At 44.7% G+C, this 23481-nt stretch overlaps 1 protein-coding gene across 1 annotated transcript in view; it reads left to right on the top strand.

The window, feature by feature from the left end:
* Positions 1-23481, top strand: part of plppr5b (phospholipid phosphatase related 5b) — a gene marked incomplete at both ends in the record, with an annotated part of 88458 nt that overhangs the window by 17882 nt on the left and 47095 nt on the right. The window contains one exon of the mRNA XM_080794082.1: positions 18610-18742. Within this exon, the coding sequence (XP_080650208.1) occupies positions 18610-18742 (133 nt within the window). The remainder of the gene's footprint in view (positions 1-18609; positions 18743-23481) is intronic.

The following is a 23481-nucleotide window of genomic DNA, read 5'->3' as shown; positions in this document are numbered from 1 at the left end:
CATCCGAAGTTAACTTATGTTAGTTTTGGGTGTGCGAGGCTTAACCCATTCTGACCGGGAACCCCTTTTGGTGTTAGCATCATGTTATGCTTTAGCTATTGAAAAATAGCAGATCTACAAGCTCATAGCGCGCCACCGAGTGGCGCGCTACGAGCTTGTAGGTCTGCTATTTTTGAAAAATCGAAGAACGACTGACATTTCTAGAATCTGATCTCAGGTCAGAATGGGTTAATCAGACCAGTGTGTGTCCAGTGGAAAACCATGTATGAATCTGATCTCAGGTCAGAATGGGTTAATGTCATCAAATGGTGGTCCGTGCTGCAAATGCAGAATATATAATGGGCCTTGATACGAAAAAGGCTGAAAACCACTTTCCCAAATACTAAATAGGCAAACATTTGAGTTTTTTGTTTTTTTTTTGGTGGCTGCGATGCGTTGTGAGCTGATTACTATACGTATTCAATGTTGGTGTAACAGACAACACTAATCAAGGCACAGCGGGAGGTCTCCTCTACACCACTGCATTAAAGGAGGGGTTTAGCATAGATCGTAATGGTTTAAGTACTTGTATATGCTTTTCTTCAGTCCCTCAAAATGCAGAGAGCCTGGTTGACAGATATAGTCCGTCATATTTAGGGCACTGGTACCCTCCATTAAGCTCTGTTGATGATGTTTGAATGGGTCCCCGCGCACATCGCAGACCTTTACAGACCTTAGTTTACACACACTATATAACAAGTCAAAAGACAGACTTGTCCCTGTGGCTGTTAAGGAGCGTTCAGTGGTAGCGTTGGCATTTCCACGGGTGTATTGTGTGCGTGATGGGACAAGGCAAATCAAAGAGTGATTGGGTTATTTATAACGGGACAACATATCAGCTAAGACATGGGTTCTCCGGGAGTCGGACCCTATAAGGGGGTCCTCGGAGTTACTAGTCTCGCGTGTTAAAGCTAGACAACTATTCCATCTATAAATGTAGATCTTTACGTTTATTTCCATTTCTGCTGAGAAGCAAGCTATATAAGCTTAGATTGTCTTGATTTATATTAGGACAAATGCGCGCGACTGTGTGAAGACGGAACGGAAGTGGGGAGGAGGCTTCACATCCCCTTTATGTTTTACTCGCGACCAGAGCTTCCGTGTCACGGACTGTACGACCGGGAGTTACTAACTTACATTAAAGGGACACTTCCAAACTCCAATACTTTTTGGAGTTACTTTTTGAATTTCTTGACATTAAGTACAGCTCATACAGTAGCATGTCTACCGTGGATTTTTATGAAACAAACACTTTGCAGATAGAAAGAGGATAATTAAAGCTTTTCGTACAGCTGTGCAATGTTGGTGAGTTTGATATAATTCAATACAATTAGATTGGACTACCGGTATGTCAGTTTGGATGTATGGGCGGTCATTGGCAACATTGTGGCTAGTTTCCACCCTGCCATTAACTTGTGGAAAGATGACCGCCGTGTGCATATGGTCTATTGAGTATACAAACATGAGTATTCTGAACATTTTGTTCTTTGTTTGTTTTTTTTGAGCACCTCAAAAAATCTGTAGCTCCAACGGTATAGAAGTTAGAGCCATGTTTCAACTAGCGGTCATTTCTAATAGGGTGTGGTCATTTCCGGGTATTTCGTCCCAGATAGAGAATCGGTCATATAGTTCCCAAGTTGTTCGCGGCGGTCATATTAGCCAAGAACAGTTGAGATATTCTCTCCTAAATGAAGTGCATACATATCTTAGCCAGGTCCTCTACTACAACGAGATTTGGTTTAGTGAGTAATGTCTGAAAGGTCTATAGTGACATATTATTATTCTTTTATTTTTATTATATTTAATTTGTTGTTGTTTGATACCCTGAAGAAGGCAACCTGCTTGCCGAATCGTTGGTTGATTAAAGTGTCTAGCATCGTGACTACGAGCTGTTTTCTTAAGTCAAAGTTTTATCTCCTGTGGTCAGCACCTCGCCACTACTGGTGTGCGCTCCTACCTTTCCGTTTGTTATTGTATTTCTTGTTACCTCAATTGCACTGCAATTTCAGACACGATGTCCCAGAGGATACAAAAAAAAACCCACAATAAAGCCCAGAGGCTTATTTCTATTCAACACAGTCACTACAATACAACAAAACTACAAAATCCTTGAGGAGAAAAAAAAAAATAACCTAGCTAAACTAGAAGACTGCCAGGATCCCTGAAGCCACCAGCTCACATGCATTCACAGCCAAGATAAGAGAGAGAAATGAATAACATGAATAAAAGGATCATTATTTGACTTTGCAGTTGGAAGAAGTCAAATCCTGTTATACAGCCATGTAAGCCCTGTACTTTCAAAAATGTACAATTTGATTTGCCAATAAGTATACTGCCAGCACAATAGACTTACAAATAGCAAAGTAAAGAACAAATAATGATAATAATTGGCTCTGCACTGTAGTGGAGTTCAAAGTATCACGACAATGGAAATAATTAAGTCAACTAGTACTGGAGTCAAAGTAGGCTATAGATACAATACCCCTGTTCAAATATTAATCAACTATCAAGTGAAAAGTATTCTGATTTCTGAATGCATGCTTATAAGTATCGAAAATACAAATCACAAAGTGCATTTTCTTCTTTTTTTAAATTCCAATGCATCGCTGCATTCAAACGTTGACCCTCTTGAACTAATGCCGATTTTCCCCAGAAAACTTTCAAAAAGTACAAAGGTAGATCGGGCCAATATACTGTAACTTTCCCCCCTTCCTATAGTCAAAAGTGCAATAGATTTGTCTTTGAAGCATAGTCGAGTGGAAGTCATGAATACTGTATAAACCCCCTCCTCCACCCCACCCCGGGGAGACACGCCGATCTTGAATCAGCTATGCCGACTCGGAGGCTCAGTGCCCTGGCCTCTTTAACCCTCTAAGACCCAGCGTTGCTTTAAAGCGAAAATTATATTTTAATGAATTACTTAATTATTATACATTTTTTCTGTTCTTTTTTTCACCTAAACGTCATCAGTGATGTTCATTGCAATGCCATTGGTCATGATATTTGCATATAAATAACCCCCACAGAGGCTGAAATTCACACACATTTAACATTTCTGGACTCTGTGTGCAATTGAACCACTCAGTTCACTTTTTTTTCCTCCTACATTTAGTTTTTAACTATTACTACTTCAAAACATTAGTATTTTTTTCAGTAATTTTATGAATGAATCAATGAAAAAAAACAAATTAAAGAACACACTTTTTAAGAATGTGACTGTACCTTTTCCCACCACTACAATGCCAGCATCCTCTGCAGTGATGGGACATGAATGTATTCATGCTCCATGTGGTCGCCATGGCAACAGATCCATTAAAAAGGTCATTAAAACACTTTGGAAGAGCAAACAGTCGAGACTATTATAGGCCGGCTCGCCAAAAAGCCCACGCGCCGTCGTCGTCGCCGTCGCGTGGAAACCTTCTATGTCCAAAATACTTTGCAGCAAAGCGTTGCTGTCGGGCAGAAACCTCTCTCACAGCAGCACTATGTCTCATCAATCAGGACAATGAATTGTCCTGTACAAAAAAAAGATTGTCAATTTGATTGTGGTTTTGGCATTTGACATCTGAACATAACGATTGCAATCGTGTTCCCGGCTTTTAGGCTGTGTGAAGTTTGCGCATAAATATTAGAAGAACCTTGAATGAACAAAATATGTTCTTATAAATAATCTTATAATAAATGTACCAACTATGCGTGCGTATACGTACACAGGTCTGTAATCCACGTAACTTGAGAACGGTTCACCCCACCGACTTCAGATTCGACACGCACAAATTTAGAAGCCTTTTTATTAAAATCGGCCTTGGGTATAAATGTGTTAAGAGTTCTTTCTTTCTTTCTTTCTTTCTTTCTTTCTAGAACAAATAAAGTCCAACACAGGCTGTCAAGCATGTATGTTGACAATCCTGAACGTTAGGAGCCTGTAGAGTAGACTGTGATGGTTTGAACATTGGCGAGTGGAGTGGATTGTTTCTGTATGTGCTCTTAATACTAAAACCACCGTTCAGTGCGTCCCTGGAGGCTGGCGTTCTCTCCCAGACGAGAGTTTGGTCGGCCTCCGTCCGTCCGTCCGTTCGTCTGTCCGTGGAACCCCTGCTCGGGCCAAATTAAGGCCTGTCTGATTCTCCAAAAAGCCTTAGCGCCGCAGCGCGGTGCCGACCCCGTTCTCCAATCAGCAGTAATGTGAGCTGACAGGTCAGGCAACATGGAGCGCTTTGTTTAGAGACACTAATTATGTCTGTCTGGCTGTCTTGCTGTCCAGTCTCTGTCTGTCTGTCTGTCTGTCTGTCTCTCTCTCTCTGCTGTCATTTACCTTCACTAACTGGCAACGTCAAACCAGTGTCATCACTCATCATATATACAGTAAGTGTGACAGGGATAGGGGGGGAATGCACTCGACATTGAGCCAATATTTGGGCAGTTTGTTTTCTCTGTCGCCTTTTTTCGACCCTCGATATGGTGTCCTCTCCAAGGTCGGGACAATCAGAGGAGGTCACATTGTCTCCCGTGTCCAGAAGAAGCTATAATCATCCTTGCGAGGGTTTGCCAGGCTGCATGCAGGTCATCCAAACCGCGTTAAGAAATGGAGTCGGAGGGTCGTTTCAAAGTCTGACCGATGGGGGGGGGAAGCCTTCGCAGAAAAAAACACTGAACAGACACAACGCACAGACAACTCCGCTCGCTATGGGGTTCCAGTGGTTAAGTCTGGCGGCTCAGGCTGCTGGCCGTGGGTGCAGTACGTTGTTCGGACTAGGTCCGACAAATGACAACCCACCTCATCTCCTATAACCTAACCATAACCGCAAGCATGGGGAGCAGACGCTCCCCTGCGGATGCATGTCGGACTAATGCCCTGTCTGGATTACATGCGGTTACCCGTTGGCGCGTTGTTTTGCGTAGGTACTCAACTCAACTCAACTCAACTTTATTTAGCACATTTTACCACATGACCAGGTCAACCAAAGTGCTGTACAGGTTCAGAGACAAAAAAAAAACAATACAATATAAACATAGGCATTTAAAACATGACAACAAACGGGCATTTAGAAGAAATGAAAGCGAAAAATATACAATATAAGCAGACATTACAAAGGAGCAAACAAAGCAGACTGTTGCACTAGTGAAGGGGGGGGGGGCTATATACTTCAACTGTCGTTGAAAGCCAGGGAGGATAAGTGGGTTTTAAGCAAAGATTTAAAAAGTTGTGATACAGCTCGGGTGAAGATGCGAGTTCAGGTACAGCTGTGATACTTCCGTTAACTTATAAGCAAGCCCCCGCAGTGACTAAATATATTAAAAGTTACTCACTGTAATACAGTGAATGCTGTAGTCTACAGCAGCGGATCTCAAACACATTTGCTTCAGGGCGCCCTTGTAAATTACTTTTTGGCACTCAACTGTGAGAAACCCTGGCCTACGGCCAATTATGTGTATACAGTATAGCCAAGGTAAATGGGGGGGGGTATGTCGCAGTGTCACGAGATATGACGACTTTGCAACATAATCCGCGTCTACATCAGTTGCTCTCAAACTTTTTCATGTCAAGGACCCCCAAATTGACACTAATTAGTCTGTGGACCCCCATTTGAAAAGATATGCCAGGGACCCTATAATAACCCATTTAGGCCTGGCGTCGAAATATAAAAAGACGTTCGCTCTGAAAGAATATATACCTATTCAAAGATTTGTGCCGCATTTTTTTACAATTTTTCAAAAACAGCAGACCTACAAGCTCATAGCGCGCCATATGAGCTTGTATATCTGCTATTCTTCAATAGCTAAAGTATAACAGAATGCTTGAAACACCAAAAGGCGCCCAAAATGGGATAAGAGAAGATTTTGACGGTTCTAGCAGTGATCCTCAAAACCGTTACATTTCAAGGACCGCCAGTTTGACATGCATTAGGCTATACGGACCCTCATCTGATGGCATTTCTACAGTATCTCTGGGACCCCCCAATTTATATTGTAAAGTCAATGTTAATTAAACTTTTAGCTGGACGGAAACAACGTATTATCACAGAACGCTGTGTGATTGTAAGACCAGTGGTTCCCAAAGTGGGAGCCCCCCACCCACAGGGGTCCTTGAGGGAGTTCCAGGGGGTCCCGGGACCCCACTATGGGAACCACTGGTCTATACAATCACACAGCGTTTAGTGAGAACAACGTTGTTTCCGTCCATCAAACCCCCTGCAGGACACTATAGCCACTCTGATAACGTGCCTGATGGAGCGTCACGCGCATGGCCTCCACAACGGCCATCGATCACGGCCCAGAGCCTCCCCTCCCCTCCCCTCCACCATCCTGCCATAGTGAATCACTATATACTCCTCCCTACTTCACAGCGATATAGCCCTAGAAAAACCCATGCCCGGCTGCTCTAAGTAGGTCCGTTGGACTGTTACAAATGGCCGATGATAATCATCTGACGCTTCTGAATTATTGTCCTGCGGGATGTTATAGCATAGCATCGCTTCGTTGAGTTTCTTTCTTCGTCCGTTTCTTTCTTGCCGGCTGTATGCGGTCTCTCTCTCTCTCCGTCGCTCCCAGCGCTCGCTGGACGGTGCACTCGTGATTCCCTCCCCCCCCCCACACACACACACTTCATTCATTCATTCATTCATTCAATTAGCGTGGCACCGAGTGCCGCGCTACGAGCTTGTACAGTAGCTATTTTTGAAAAAAAGTGAAAATGTGCCTCAAATCTTTGAATATTCTTTCAGAGTTTCAGTTTTTAACTCAAATCTTTGCTTCTGGAGGGTCCCTGGAACAACATATTTTCAGATGGGGGGTCGGCGGCACGTTACATTACGAAATATTGAGAACCATTGATATAGAATCATGAGGTTTTTCAGAGAAAATTACATTTTAAAAAGGCCTAAATGGGTTCACCACATTAACCCTAGTCTGGGATCAGTACCATTTCCGGGTTTCTGATCCGGTCTGGAGCAGAAGTGGGACGATGGGCGAGCTGCGATTGGCCTGTCTTGGCATTGACTGGCAGTTCTGCCTTGGTCTCCCCACCCAGTCTCCTGTACATTGCAATACAGACAAGCTCCTGTAGCAGAGACCCCCCCCCCCCCCTGAGTCCTACATACATTTATGGAAGGATCATTAATTGTTATACTGTATTGCTTGAGGCCTGACTTCGAAACATAAAAAAAAATCTGAAAGAATATATATTAAAAGATTTGTGCCGCATTTTCACGTTTTTAAAAACAAAATAGCAGACCTGAGCTTGTAGATCTGCTATTTTTCAATAGCTATAGTATAACATAATGCTTATAGTTAAAACACCAAAAGGGGTTCACGTCTAGAATGGGTTAAACATGTAACTTCATAATGTTGTGGTGTAACTTTATAATTGTGTGGGCCCACGTGCATTTTCAGGGCGTGTTTATCGTAATGATCAATACATCATAAAACTATTGTGTGTTGCGGCTTCGGTCGCCTTGCATTCACACCTTGCATCATTCTTGCATTTTAAATTTGCTGCGTTTGCGTTCACTATACTATACGCTGTGTCAACAAACACCACAGTGAAATCTGACGGTGTTCAATTATGAACAGTGAAGTGAAACCCCTGTTTTTTTTTTTTTTTTGCAAACTATAGAATGTTTGATCAGCACCAGAATTCCAATGAGCCAAATGATGCGTACTTTCCGGCAATACGGAGCAGGGTTTTGTTTTGAACATTATCCCATTCTGACCTGAGATCAGATTCATACGAGGTTTCCACTGGACACACACTGGTCTGATTAACCCATTCTGACCTGAGATCTGATTCTAAAAATGTCAGTCGTTCTTCGATTTTTCAAAAAATAGCAGACCTACAAGCTCGTATCGCGCCACTCGGTGGCGCGCTATGAGCTTGTAGATCTGCTATTTTTCAATAGCTAAAGCATAACGTGATGCCAACACCAAAATGGGTGCCCGGTCAGAATGGGTTATACTACACAGCCATGAAATAGCAGTGTAGCAATGTGATTGGCAGTTCTGCAGTACATTGACTCTCTCTCTCTCCCTCTCTCTCTCTCTCTCTCTCTCTCTCATACACATCCATTGTCTCTACCTCTCTCTGTCTTTCCCTGAGATCGCGCTGCCATTCAGAAAGTCTGTGCAATCCGCAGAGTCTAATTGTTAAACGACTGCGTCAGTTGTGATCGCATCGCCACTCAATCAAGCCGTTATAGACCCCCGTTCTCTGCGCCAGTTCCTCTCACCACATTAACTAAACCCTCCCCCAAAACATAATTGGCAACAGTACTTCTCATTACTACTGATTAAGTTCTAAGTTCTAAATAGGCATTGTAGTTAATTATGGCATGATATTATGATCCTCCCCATTTTTCAATACTAGTAATTTAGCACGTGCCGAGGGCCGATCCAAGAGCCTGTTTGTTTGAGGACACAACAGACACCGTGGGGGTCTATAGATCTAGGGCCCTATCTTGCACAACCCCTACCCCTGAACTATTTTTTTCTCGACACGTTGTGAGCTTGTACATCAGCTATTTGAACTCAAATAGCTGAGTTCAAATAGCATTTGAATTCGAAAATGTTTTAAAGTATTAACAAAAAAAAAAGGCAAAATAAGTTTAGGGATAATACGTTTACAAGATATAGCTGCTGATCTACCATAGTTAATCTCAACCTTAGGGAAGGTTTGAGATTGGTTGTTCTCTTTTGACGAGTTTATTTAATTAGATTTGTTTTCTCTCTGGTCTGCCTGCCGTCTCTGCTCTCTGGTACCTTCGCCTCCTTTCTTTTCTCAAAAATAGAAGATCTACAAGCTCGTAGCGCACCACCGAGTGGCGTGCTACGAGCTTGTAGATCTCCTATTTTCCAATAGCTAAAGTATAACACAATGCTTAATTAAAACACCAACAGGGATTCCCGTCCAGAATCATTTTAGGCTTGTGAAATGGGACATTCTGCATAATGAGTACTTTCTACTTTTTGTACTTTAAGTACATTTTGATACCAACACTTTTGTACTTCAATATACTCAAATATATATATATATTTTAATTCCAGCCTTTTACTTGTAACAAATATTTCTATATTGCAGTACTGATACTTTTACTTAAGTAAAAGCATCTCTCTTCTGTGTGTGAACAGATGGAATCTAATGTATATACCCGTAAGGGTCCCTCTCTGTGCACACACAAACACGTGTGATTTCACTGTGTTTGAGATTGTGTGTGTTTAGACTGTGTTTAGGTCCTATGGCTATCTCCACTATGGCAGTGGCTTTTCAGCCTGCCAGAGGCTGCCATTCTTATCTTGACTGCACAGCGAACAACACGAGAGGAACCGTTGCACGAGTCCTACTGACAACTGGATTGTATCCAGCTGATTGGCCAGTGGGCACTGTGTGTGTGTGTGTGTGTGTGTGTGTGTGTGTGTGTGTGTCTGAGTCTGTGTGTGTGTGTGTGTGTGTGTGTGTGTGTGTGTGTGTGTGTGTGTGTGCGTGTGTCACAGACAGACAGGCAGGCAGCGTTATCTATTTCAATCTCTCTTTCACTTGCTGTTTCGGATTGCATTCACACCTACAGTGCACTCTCGTGCACTTGGAAGAAAAGCACGCACACACACACACACACACACACAGCATAAGTGCAGTAAAGTCAATGTAGTAATGTACTTTGAGTTCAGACGGACATATACAGTCTTCCATTCATTGTCAATGGAAGCCAGCGACATGAAGATGCAAAAGATGCATCACAGCATACAGATTGAAGCTGAGCTGAGTTCACCTTCCAGATGCAAATCTGGCTGACGCCAACGACCGTGTGAGCTTTTACAACGTGACAAATTATGCTGTGATCTTTGCATCTTTGCGTCTGCCCTTACTGCGTGAAAAGAGGAGTTAACGGGTAATTATGGGCACTGTATTTTGCCCGTAAAACCTCAAGTTTAGCGGGCACATACAGTTGATATACGGTAATATACAGGTGTGATGGTGTACAATTCGGTTTGTTTACCGGAGTTTGTTGGGAAGTTTAACGGGAGTTTCCTGTAATGTACACATCCGTATTCCATGCTTTTTTTTGCGCAGCATATAGTTACTTTCCACCACTTATACTTTCATATTTACATTATTTAACCCATTGGTGTTTTAACTAAGCATTATGTTATACTTTAGCTATTGAAAAATAGCAGATCTACGAGCTCGTAGGTCTGCTATTTATTGAAAAATCGTAAAAATGCGCCACAAATCTTTGAACATTATATTCTCTCAGAGCGAACATTTTTCTTATTTCGACGTCAGGCCTAAATGGATTAAGTCCGGGCGGCGGAGATTACGTTTTTACGACCCAGACCGTTTGTCCATTTGTCTGTGTCCGTGTGTCCGTGTGTCTGTCTGTCTGTACAGCGAATCTCGCAAACCGCTGGACTGATCTGTCCCCAAACATACATGTTGTTTTAGAACTCCCCTAGGCAAAGGCTATGCCCATTTCTGCCTAGGATCCAATAATCTACCTCTAAACGGTTTTCGACGTTGCCTCCAAACAACACACAGCCAAAAGTGATTGCACTGTAACACCTTGAGGCATGCAAGGGGATGCTACAAATATCACTGTCATTTTGTTCAGCAAAAGGTAGAACATAATAGAGATGGGGGGGGGCAATATAATGAGGCAATTACATTTACAGCAGATGTGAGGCTGGATCAAATGCATTTTTCTGCACAATTGTTGAGGTGAAAAGGTTACAGAATACTATAATTGATGTGTTGACACTGCTTTCATTCTGCATTCACAAATGGAATGATATTTTGTAAAACGATCGACTCGATATTATACTCGGAAGAAGTGACTTTTCTAATATTTTTATACGACTTGCAGTTCGACTTTTCTTCACGCTTGCGCTGCCACCTAAGGTCAGACGTGCTCCTCGGCCGGTGCATTGTCAAGGCAGTAACATGGCTCATTAGATGTTCTTTCTTTCTTTCATAAGAGCTGTTATGTTGTTCCATTTACAATGGAACAAGTTGTTGGCTTCGGTTGTGTGTGTGTGTGTGTGTGTGTGTGTGTGTGTGTGTGCATGCTTGCGTGTGTGCGTGCGTGTGCACACTACGTGTTAATTGGCAGCTGCAGATTGGAATTTAATTATGGCTTCGCGCCTCAGTCAAAGGTGGGAAGACGGCACACAACACCTCGTGTCACATGCAGAAGACATAGATAAAGATGTTTCTAGGATCAATCAGACGTCTGCTCTCTATCTCCTTAGAACTCAGTGGCTGGCCCTGAAAACATAATATGGAATTGGCTGGTATTTGGTGTTGCCGTGGGGTGTGTGTGTTGTGTGTGCTTGCGTGTGTGTGCGCGCGTTGTCCAATGTTTGGGCTGTATAGTTGCAAGAGTCTCAGTCTTAACAAGGATATTGATTTCATGTGCGGTCTCTAATTAAAATATGTGTTATTATTCTCTATGTGCTGGTTTGGTCTACACATTTGTTCATGTTCAAAATGTTTTTAATTTACCGGGTTGTCGCGCACTCATGCCTCCAACTTGGTGATTGATAGATTTTCAATGTGTAATTACTAATCAGGCCCTGTTAACTGCCACGCGCCTTTAGCACTTTGTTACGTGTTTAATTACTAGGCTGTTGAGAGTGTGTTTAACGATAAAGAGTGTGTTTAAAGGGTGTTTAATGGTATCAATCAAACTTTATTGACAGCCGTAGCCAATGGAAGACAAATTCAACAATTCAAAACATACAAAACAGTTACAAATAAATACAGGAGTTTATAAAACTCTAAAAATCTCTCATATAAAAATAAATCTATAAGAGGCACTCATACCAATGTTTCCACATCAAAGAGCGGTATTTAACAGTGCTAAACCTAGGATTGGTCAACACCTTAACACATTTTATGCCAAGGATGGCTATACTCGTCCTAAGGCCTCGCTATTTTACATTTTTGGAATAGCTCCCGTTGCTAGGCATGGTTGCTAACTTGCTATAGGGCCTCGTCACTGCCGTCTCAACCACATTAGCTCTTCTGCATTAGCCACGGCCTTTGCACGCTCTTTTCTCAGAAACTACGGCGCTGCCCGTGTTTTTGATCGGATCTGCGATGTTCAAGCGAGATAATTTCTGATTTTCCCGGTGATCGCGATTGGAATATCCGTCTTCTGGAGCAAGGATGGTCCTCACCTTTGCTCACTAGCAATGGCGCTAAGAAACGCATCAAAACAAACTTTATTCACGGCTCATAACTAAAGTGGCTCTGGTCTCGGTTACACAATTATATGTTTCGGATGAATTAAATTAAGATCCGCGCGTCACTTTTCACAGCCGGTTTCTACTTCCAGCTCATCGGTAATGTTTCGCCTTCGGGGGGTGGGGGGGGGGGGAGACTTCACCCTGCTGATGGCTGCTCAGAGGGTCTAGACTCTCTAGAGATGAGCCCTCGGGGGGGAGGCTTGTGGGTTTAAGTGTGTACTAGCTCAGGAAAACGCAGACCTGTCTACCCAGTCAGCTACGACTGCCAGTAAAGGTCATTAGACCATGTATGTGCAGAGAATAAATAGCTTCTGGCACGAACAAATACTCCTTGCGCTTCTAGAGTTGCTCATAGTCTGAAATTAAAATGTAAATCACTTTTTTTGGTGCATGGAGGCATTGAGGAGTCCAAGCCGCTTCTATTCACCTGACAGGGGGGGGAGTTTCTCCAGTTAGGACGTAGCGCGTGGAAGGAACACGTTATTCCAACCAGTTCCTTTCCCCTCCATCACACGTCCTGGCTGACAATTAATTGTTTTTCCTATCTCTCTCTAGCCCCGCTTTTATGAATAGTTTTGATATCGTTTTAGCCCCCCTATGCACGGCGAATTCAGAGTATACAGCCCTATAGCCCATTTGTGTCGGTCTTGCTTCTCGCAAAAATGTTATACCAGTTCATGCTTGGCCTTTTCATTTCTTGGCATTCAGTCAAGGCCGCGTGCGGCTGCCTCGGCTTAGTGCTGTTGTTTTGAAAGCGGTCATGTAAATGAGGCTGGCTACATTTAAACCCTCCAGACATACAGTATAGTCAAACGGACCTGAGTTGGCTCTGTACTTCGACCGCTATTTTGCCCCTACACAACCTCCCTTTGCGAAAAAAGTAAAAAATAAAATATAGCAAGTGTAGCTCACAACAGGTCACGTTGGGGTTAGGAAGCATTGTCAGCTTCTAGATAGGCTATTGAGGTTCGAATAATGAGGTTCAAGTATATAGTTGACGGGAAGAAACGGGTTTGATTCTTATGATTTAACCACTTAAGCCCTATTGTAATGCTCACGACGAACCGCGAAGGTATAACAGATCTATATAAACTCACAACGTGTCACAATGCAATGTGTCTGTCGTGAGCTTGTGGATCAGCTATTTTTATGATTTATTTTTTTATCCATCCTGCCCACATGAAACATAGCCCGGGGGGGGATTTATGTCAGGAGAGTCAACGCCCACACTCTTTATTTTCAGCATCCAGAGGTTGGTCTCTGCTCTGAAAACCACCTTCAATCCTCCGCCTGTCTCAAGCATCATGGCCGGTGGTGGGGCATAGAGATATAAAAAAAAATAGATGCCTCATTGGCTGCTGCAGTTCGTTGGAGCAGAGTGGACGGCACACTACATCACGCTGCCACTCAAGTGTCTACTGGCCAATCACAGCGCGTCTTTTCCGGGACTTGTCAGACCCGAGCATGCACACTGTGACGCACGCTCATGCTTCCTTGCTCCGTAAGGAATCTCTGTGTTGTTTTTTCTTTTTGCCCTCCCTTGAGCACACATACGTACACTCCAGAGCCGAAACCTTTATATGTCTATGCAGGGGGGGGGGGGGGGGGGGGAGGATAAAGACAGGCAAGCAATCTGTCCTCGGATCCCAATCTGTCCCCAGATGCCAATCTTGCGTTGCTGTCGGGCATGCCTCTTATCTCCATATTTTATGTCTTATGGTCTCCACCAGGCCGAAGGCATGGAGAGAGTGTGTTCTGCACTTCATCCGTGTCCGTGTGTGTGTGTGTGTGTGTGTGTGTGTGTCCGTGCGTCTGTTACCAGCTAATCTCCAGCACCGTTGACCCGGTCAATGCCAGGTTTTGCGCACACTCTCCCTGGATGCCAACGATGAACGTCTTCCCCCAAAATGTCCAGAACGGCCTGTTATAGCGTCACCAGGAGGCCGACTTTTGTAAAACTTTTTTTTTAATTTTAATATTACTCCTCCAGATTGCAGCATGCGATTTGTGAGCGGGCTAGCCAATAAGGGCTCTGTGTTGCGTGTGGATAATTGTGTATAGGTTAGTGTGTGTGGTGTAGCTATAGATTTGTGGTGTCAGATTTCACTTTAGTTTGGTGACAGGTCTTATAGCTGCATCGGAGAGCTTATACTTCCACAATGTTTTAGTGCTTTATTTACTCACAATAACCTGTAGCAACGGTGCACTCTCACTTAATCCTGTAATTATTTCCTGTTAGCGTCTTGATCAACGCTGATGAAGGCTATATGTGAGCTGAAACACGTGCATTGTTGGTCTCGGCGAGGGAAATATAACTATGAAAAGAGTTCTGCTGGATTGTTTATCTTCTAGTTGTATTTTTTGACCGTGCCTGCCTATACCGCCTGCCCTAAAGCCTTGATGTAAGTTACTTTGGAAATTAAGATCTAGAAGTGCAAGCGCTGCACTGTTAGTTTCTGTTTCTGGACCAATGCCAGGCAGGTCTATTAGTAGTAGTAGTTGCTGCGAGAGTGATGTCTAGCCAACACCAACTCGGGATTCCTGGATCGCTGCCCTCCACAAATTCCTATCCAACATGAGGTTATTGAGCTCTGCCAAGCTGTCGCGCCGCAGCACGTCTACATTAGGTGGCACGCTTCTTTCCCCTCCTGGCTTTGCCCTGTGGTTGGCTCCCGTAGGGTCAATTAACTTGCCTCACCCAGTTCTGGGTGCCTGACGCAGTGCCCTGGCCAGCCTCATCCTTCTCTCGCTGACTTTGTCCGTGTGGTACTGTAGGTCCCCATAGAGGTCCACATTTCTGATGCGGTCCGTCCATGTGACACCTATAGTGCCATTCGTAGCATTCTTGTGTAGACTCCATCCAGAGCTTTTTCCTGTTGTACTGTGAGGGTCCATGTCGGCCCCATATACAGCAGTACTGACTCCACAGTAGCTATTAGGACACCTATTGGTTGGATTCTGTGTTACCGGTGTTGAGAAGCACGGTGGAAACGGTGGGGAAATTTGAGCACCGCGACAGGCCTATACCAACAGCAACTATTTATAATGATGTCTGTCCGTCCGCCCGCCCGTCCCCACACAGAAAAGCCCTATGCCAACCCCACTCAGGGTGCGGGCGCTACAAACTGCAGTTTTGAATCCAACTCCTTTGAACGCACTGTCAGAGATGCGCCTTGTCGACTATAATGCACTCATTGATATGTATCGTTTAGCGGACACTTCGAGTGGCGTACGGTCTTCCTCAGAGTCAGAACGGGTTGACTCTGAGGAAGACGTGAGTCAAAATGGCACCAGTCGAGTGCTCCCGTGTGTTTTATTTGGGTATAGACTCTCCTGAAGTGCCCGGGTATTATTCTCTCTGATTCAAGTTGTCCCTGTTGAGCACCGAAGAGCCCTTCCACTTCAACTGACTGAAGCGAGCTGGAGTTTTCTTTGTACTTGTATAGTGCACATCATGCATGCATTTGTTTATGCATACTAATTCCGCCGCCCTTTGGGGGGCGGCTCATCCTTATTATTAGTATTGTGCCCTTCACATTTAGTAACAGATGGCTACACATCGTAGTCCCACACACACACACACACACACACGCACACGCACACGCACACTCCCTGAAAATAAAAACGTCTGGGTTTCCGAGGCTACTCACTCACTCACTCACTCACTCCTCACTCACTACTCACTCACTCCTCACTCACTCACTCACTCACTCACTCACTCATCACTCACTCACTCACTCACTCACTCACTCACTGACTCAATCACTCACTCACTCACTCACTCACTCACTCACTGACTCACTCACTCCTCACTCACTCACTCACTCATCACTCACTCACTCACTCACTCACTCACTCACTCACTCATCACTCACTCACTCACTCACTCACTCACTGACTCAATCACTCACTCACTCACTCACTCACTCACTCACTCACTACTCACTCACTCCTCACTCACTCACTCCTCACTCACTCACTCCTCACTCACTCACTCACTCACTCACTCACTCACTGACTCACTCACTCACTCACTCACTCACTCCTCACTGACTCACTCACTCACTCACTCACTCACTCACTCACTCACTCACTCACTCACTCACTCCTCACTCACTCACTCACTTGTCAGTTCAAGTCCCCCTCCCCCGTTATACAAAAATCCTCCACAGTGTGAACCCATGTGTCTGCGGTGACACTGATTACGAGGTCACTATGAGTCCGTGGTGGGACTGGGAAACAATGCTCGGAAGAACGTGGCATATCCGACGATGCGTGTTGTGCTGATGAGATGTATGATATGTAGTGTGTGGCTGCCAATCACAGCTGTTCGTTGCTGTGTTGTGCCGTGGGATCGGCATGTGAGGGGGCTAAGCCAATAAGGGCTCCGTGTTGTGTGTGGAGAATTGTGTATAGGTTAGTGTGTGTGTGGTGTAGCAGAAATGGGTGGTGAGACCATGTGAGGGGGATGTTTCACAGCAATCGGTGGCCCCTACATTTAGCTGTGTCCTTCCCAACATGCAGTGCGCGGGGCTATGGCGGGGCTAGGTGTGTGTTTTGGGTAAAGGTATTACATTTGGGTATTAACACGCAAGTCTTTGCTGCAGGTCTGCCGCGCACATTGTGCCCGGATCGGAGGGTGTTTTGCTAAACGGCAATCCTGCCCTGAGCTAATGTGACGCGCAGGTTTAGGATTGTAAAATAGATAAGAGACTATGCATTATGCACATGCGTTACTTTGTTTCCACTGTGACATGCCCCCCCCCCCCCCCCCCCCCCCCCCCCCGTGGCAAAACATTGAGCAGCATGGAGCGTTGGCTTTGAATCACTCGTTGGAAACCACTCGACACTCCTGCGTGTACCACATGCTTCTAAATCTCACATAATGCACGAGTCGGCAGGATATTGTGTTATTGAAATGTGCTTCCGAAAATAATCGCCTGCACACAATTTCAGCATAGAACGTATATTAGTAGTATAGTATAGAAGTTGGCAAGTTTAATGTTGTTTTAATCAGATAGAACTGTTTGGATGTATGGGCTGTCAAGGCCAGAATGTTTGTTCTTTTCTAGAGCGACTGACATAGAAGACATTTTTAGAATCTGATCTCGGGTCAGAATGGGTTAAACCCTGGACGTGACGTCACGTGACACTAACTGTCCGTCCAGTTGTCTGAGAGTGACCACAGGTGTCCTGCAAACCTTATTGTCTTCGCTGTCTGACCGCCGGTGTCCTTGTATACGTGCAACAACACCGTCGATTCTCAGGAGGAGTTGCTTTGTTTTCTTTCTTCCGAGTGAAAGTCTATAACAAAATGAGATCACGCCTTGATCGGATTGACTCGGTTCCAGTTGTGGAATTCAACCTCGGGAGGGAATTGAATTTGAGAACACGGCGGCGGAGAGAAAATAATCATTGACACATTCTATTCGGGGAGACTCTACTATACACTGTCCCATGGCACGTTGTGTGAATGGAGGTGTGAAATAATTTTGTCTCCATCTGGGCTCTCTGTCTTGAGTCCACACACACACACACACACCTCGTAGTAGCGACAACCCGACGTCGAACATCCTATCCCGATCAAGATTTGGTCACAAATAATGAAAATAGCCGATCTTCAAGTGACACGCTGTGAGCTTCTAGATCAGCTATTTTTGGCAGATGGTGGTGGGGGTTGGGGGGTGGCTCAAATTACCGCCCCCCCCCCCATGTGGCGGAGTCAGGTGAGGTGCACAGACACTCACACTGCCGTCATGTCGGACAAATGTGATTATATTTGACTGAGGACTGCATTTTCTTTTTTCATGTCATGAAAGCAGGAATCATATAGCTTCAAATTGACATATCGTTGTTCCGTTTGACCCACCAGTTTTGGAGATATGGCTTATAGAGTAATGTCTTGCAGAGAAACAGGCTTGAAAGGTTCACTTCTGTGGCCTCTATAACATTACACCTATAGCTACACGTGTAAGCATTTATTTCATATTCACATGTCGATTTCAGCTCTGACACTTATTTCTGACACGCTCTAGTACTGTGAAGAGTCTGCTGTCACCTGTCACGGCAGGCTGCCATGCATTGACTCCTTTCTTTAAGTAATTCAATGCGCTCTTATTCAGCCACGCTCTGGTATTGTGTGGTCTGGTTTTGTGTATCGCCTTATGCTTTGCTGCTACTGCCGCCTGCAGTCAACGCTGCTCTTTGTCCACCCCGTCCTTTATGCTTGTGTATGGTCGTCGATGCCGGTATGCACAGAATGTGACGGAACACATAAACTCATCTTCTCTCTTCCCGCTGCCTGTGTCTTATCTCTCGGCTCGTATAATACAGATCACGGTGACGGAGACGGTGCTGTTCCTGATCCAGTACACGTCCAAGGAGTTCGACCGCTCGGAGAAGAGCGTGGCCACGGGCGACTGCTGCTACCTCAACCCGCTGGTGCGCCGGACCTTCAGGTTCCTCGGTAAGGAACCCCTGTTGGTGTTTCATTATGATATACTTTAGCTATTGAAAAAGAGCAGATCTACAAGCTCATAGCGCGGCACTCGCAAACGGTTCATTCTCGAGGTCGGCTGTACCTTTGACTATATAGCCTGGAAGAAGCCTTTCTAACCAAAGTGCTGAAGTATCAGCAGCTAGTGCAGACCATCTCACAGCTATAGGCTACAGATGTAAACTTTTAGTTTTTTTTTATCTCTCCCACTGTCAAACTGCACTGGCAGTGTTTATGTCCTTTGTACAATGTATTCCTGTACTTCTCATTATGTGGACATAAATACACATTTCAAATGTGTGGGTGTGTGGGTTCTGCTTAGCACGAACAGACTGAAGCAAAGAACATTGGCGTGGTCTTAAACTGCAGGGAAAGTTGGCCTGTGTTGATTCAGCTATTATCACACATTCGATGTACAAAAATGCCGCTATTGGGGAGGATGTTTTAAAATGCACCATCAAAGCAAGACTGCAAGTATTACCAACCAAGTACAATCTGTCAATCTGGTAACCCGACACCCACACTCCACTCTGTATATAATATTATAAACCATCATGATTCTGAACAACACCCATCGCACACATAACAAGCCTATTCAAACTAAGTGCAGCGCGTGGAAAAAACGAATGCCATAAAATTACCCTAAATGATCTGAGCCGAAAATTAAATGACGACGCTGAAGTGCTGAACTGAAATTAAATGGAAAAGAAGATAATGTCACATCTGTCTCTCTCTACCGTGACTGCTCATTGGTCTGCTGATTAGGTTCTTTCTGATGTAATTTAACCCATTCTGAACGGGAACCCATTTTGGTGTTGGCATCAAGTCGTGCTTTAGCTATTGAAAAATAGCAGATCTACAAGCTCGTAGCGCGCCACCGAGTGGCGAGCTACGAGCTTGTGTGGGTCTGCTATTTTTGAAAAATCAAAGAACGACTGACATTTTTAGAATCTGATCTCAGGTCAGAATGGGTTAATCAGACCAGTGTGTGTCCAGTGGAAACCTCGTATGAATCTGATCTCAGGTCAGAATGGGTTAATTGAATTGCTTCTCAGCGTCTCAACCCCATGAGGAGCTGCTATTCATGCTTACCGGTATAGTTGCGTACCGGTTTCGTTCTCAGTAAATAAAGCGGATCTATCGTTACGTTATCGTTACCAGCTCAGTGGCCTTGTGGTTAGAGTGTCCGCCCTGAGACTGGGAGGTCGGGGTTCGATCCCCGGCCGGGTCATACCAAAGACTCTAAAATAAATGGGACCCTGCAGTGCCTCCCTGCTTGACACTCGGCATCAAGGGTTGGATTGGGGGTATAAGTCCCTGCGACATACTAGCGTCATGTCCAGGGGGTGTACTTGTACATCAAGCTGCCTCACGCTACAGAAACAGGAGATAGGCTCCTGCCCTATGGGCCTCATGGCTCGGCAAGGCTACTTACTTACTTATCGTTACGGAGTTACATGGATAACAGACATATACACACGTATGATATGACACATACAGAGACTTGGCACATTCATCATAGATACTGGAGCGGTGCCCGTTGGAGCCTCTACAGCGGTGTCCCCGTTGGGTACTACTACTGGCCTACTTGGAACGATGCAAGTTGGAAATGCATGCCCCACCCGCAGATATTTTGTCTGTGTCCCTGTTTTATGAGAGCGGACGTAGAACATGCACATCGACATGCTGGGTGCTGCAGGGCTGAAGGAACTTCAGCAGATATTGGATGGAGCCCGTTCTTTATTGAGAATTGAGAACGTCTCGATCTGTTTGATCTTCATCGGGTCATGTGAACATATACACAAAGGTTTGTACTTTTATAATAAGGGAGTGCCCCCGTTATCCAATCAAAACACCGCATCAAAACACCAAAATGTGGTGTTTTGATTGGACAACGGGGGCGGGGGGCACTCCCTTAATATGAAACACAGTGTTCCAGTGCTTTTTATTAGGATGTTGTTTATATTCTACACCTGAGGGACGTTCGATGTTGTCACACAGCCATCGGGGGCGCATGTACTCAGACGGTCTCAAAGGGCGCTGCGCCGCTAATGGCTTTCCGAGACTCTGGGGAGAATGGGAGAATGTCACCGCACTCCACCACAACCCCCCCACCACAGGGACCACTTAACAGTCTGAGCCATTTCCCATAGTATGACACTAATGGACACGAACAGGCACATTTTGTGCAGGCGCACACGCCAGTGCATTCATAGTAAGGACACGCACACACACACACACACACACACACACACACACACACACACACACACGCACACTCTGATGTGTACATCTTGTGAGCTTGTAGCACATGAGCTATTTTGGAACAATACATGTATTATCTTTGTTGTGAAGGCTGAAGACCAGGGAAGAAGGATCATTTTCCGCTGTACATCTCAAACTGTAGTCTGACATATACCAACAGTCCGGCATATACGTGGCCGATTTAAGACCCAGGGCTTCCGCGTGTGGGTAGGTTTGGGGTAGGGTGTCGGACAATTGCGCGTCGGAAACCGTTAGGACATCGGACCAGAGATATGCACCCCTTTTCACCACAATACAGGACGTTATATTAGAAGAACACGACCACACTCTTGTGAAACAATCACTTGTGCCAATGGGAATGTGCTCTTCCGTACGCCATAAAAAAAAAAAACGTTATGTGCCATGGACACCTCCATAAGAGAAGATTTGTGTTCATAATTCGTCGCTAAAACTATAGAGGTTCGGGACTTGGGGCCGCTCGAGGACTCCTGGGAGTCCCCACACCTCCCTTTGAGAACGATGGGTTCAAATGGCCAGCCCCAGACAGCAGTAACACTGGTATATGCTCCTTTAAAGTTTCATTCTCCTTTCCGCGTTTCAATTATTTTTTTCCAAGACGGCGGTCTGCTGCAGAGTCCCTGCAACGGCTCCAATTATTTCCAAAACCTGCACTACCCCGTTATATACGGCTATCCAATTCAATACACTTTATTGATAGAGCACATTTAAAATGGCTTTGAAGCAAAGTGCTGTACACAAATATAAAATACTAAGAGTAAAATAAACTGTAGACCGAGGTGGGGGGTGGGAACACTGAGAAACACTGCCTAAGGGAAAGGGAAACGGCAGCTCTCAGTCTGAATCATCGGAAGTTCAGTAGGCGTATCGCAATTATTTGAGATAATTGCAATTATCAAGCTTACAACACGTCCTTTGTGACCTGCTGTAAGCTTGTAGAGCAACTATGTCCGCTATTTTGTAATTTTTTGAGTGGTGCAACCACTCCTATAGACGGCTGTATGTGTCCTTGGCTGGCTGGCTTTGTCCCTGGGTCTGAGCACGGAAATAGCATATTATCACCACCTTAGTGTCACTGTTGCAGAGCCTATAACACACCCTGGGCGCGTTCCTGTGGGTGGAAGTTCCGGGGACCCCTCGGGGACCCCCACATGGAGTTGCACCACTCACTTCACACGGGTGTGATTTTTTTTAAAATAACAATATGGTTACATGTGTCATATTTGCCCTGTGCAATTTGTGATTACAATTTGTGATTATTTGCCTAAAAGGCAAAAACAAAAAAATACAATTCCAATGTTCAATGCAAAAAGAAAAAAAGGGTGAAGTGTCCCTTTAATCATAACTATTTATGTGACAATAAGTCCGACCTCCCCTTAGTCCGACCTACGTTGCCGGGTGAGATACAGGTTAGGGTTTGGGATATAGTGTTAGTTTGGAATTTTTTGGAGGTCGGAATAATGACATAGCACCGGTGAGAAGTGACGTTAATGTTCTAAAAAAGGGCAGATAACCTATACCGTCGGTGGCGGTGTTTGCCCGGCCGGCTCTTGTGTTTTGCACCATCGTATATATATCAAGCCTTTTAATCTGAGAGATGGAGTTCTCACCGAGACCCGACCCCGGAATGGCAGTCACTTTGAAGAGAGGCCATAAAACAGACCATACACCCCCCTGTGACTTGCTCGCTGAGGCGCACACGACACTAATGGCTCTGCCGTGCCTGGTGTGCGACACTACAAGAGCACCCATTTACACGGCGCTCAGAGGCAGTAATTACTTAGCACGCCCGCCGTTGTCGGGTGGAAAGCTTTTCACGCCTGGAACCGTTATACTTGTCACGACATGGAACAAAAATGATAACACTATAGGCCTGCTATACCACCTATACTATACGAGTTAACGGGTTGCGTTTTTTTTTCTTCTTCAAAACAAACTTTCATCGCGGCTCATAACTAAAGCGTCGCCGGTCGCGGTTACAAAATGTATGTTTTGGCGGAATATATGTATTAAAAAAATGATTGCGGCTAACCGTGTTAGCCGTGTTTAGTTCTGGTTCCGTTTTTTGTATTAAGAACGTATAATATAATAAATAATAGTACATAATAAGAGCAGGGTGCGAAATATATCGGGCGGTAAATGAGTTTTAATGAGAACTGCTGCCTTTACCTAATTTCCATTCTCGGCGGCAGATGCATTTTCCGCCTGGTTGGGCTCTAACTGTTCAGATCTACAAGCTCATAGCGCGCCACGAGCTTGTAGGTCTGCTATTTTTGAAAAATCGAAGAACCACTGACATATAGAAACGTAGCTTTTTCAGAAAACTGTCAGGATGTAGAAGACGTTTTCAGAATCTGATCTCAGGTCAGAATGGGTTAAACAAAAGAAGCCTGCCGGACTAATACATACTAATACTAATACTCTAC

This window comes from Protomyctophum bolini (genome assembly GCF_963924005.1).
Source record: "Protomyctophum bolini genome assembly, chromosome: 21".
Taxonomy (NCBI): Eukaryota; Metazoa; Chordata; class Actinopteri; order Myctophiformes; family Myctophidae; genus Protomyctophum; species Protomyctophum bolini.
This window is presented reverse-complemented; position numbering and strand designations above follow the sequence as displayed.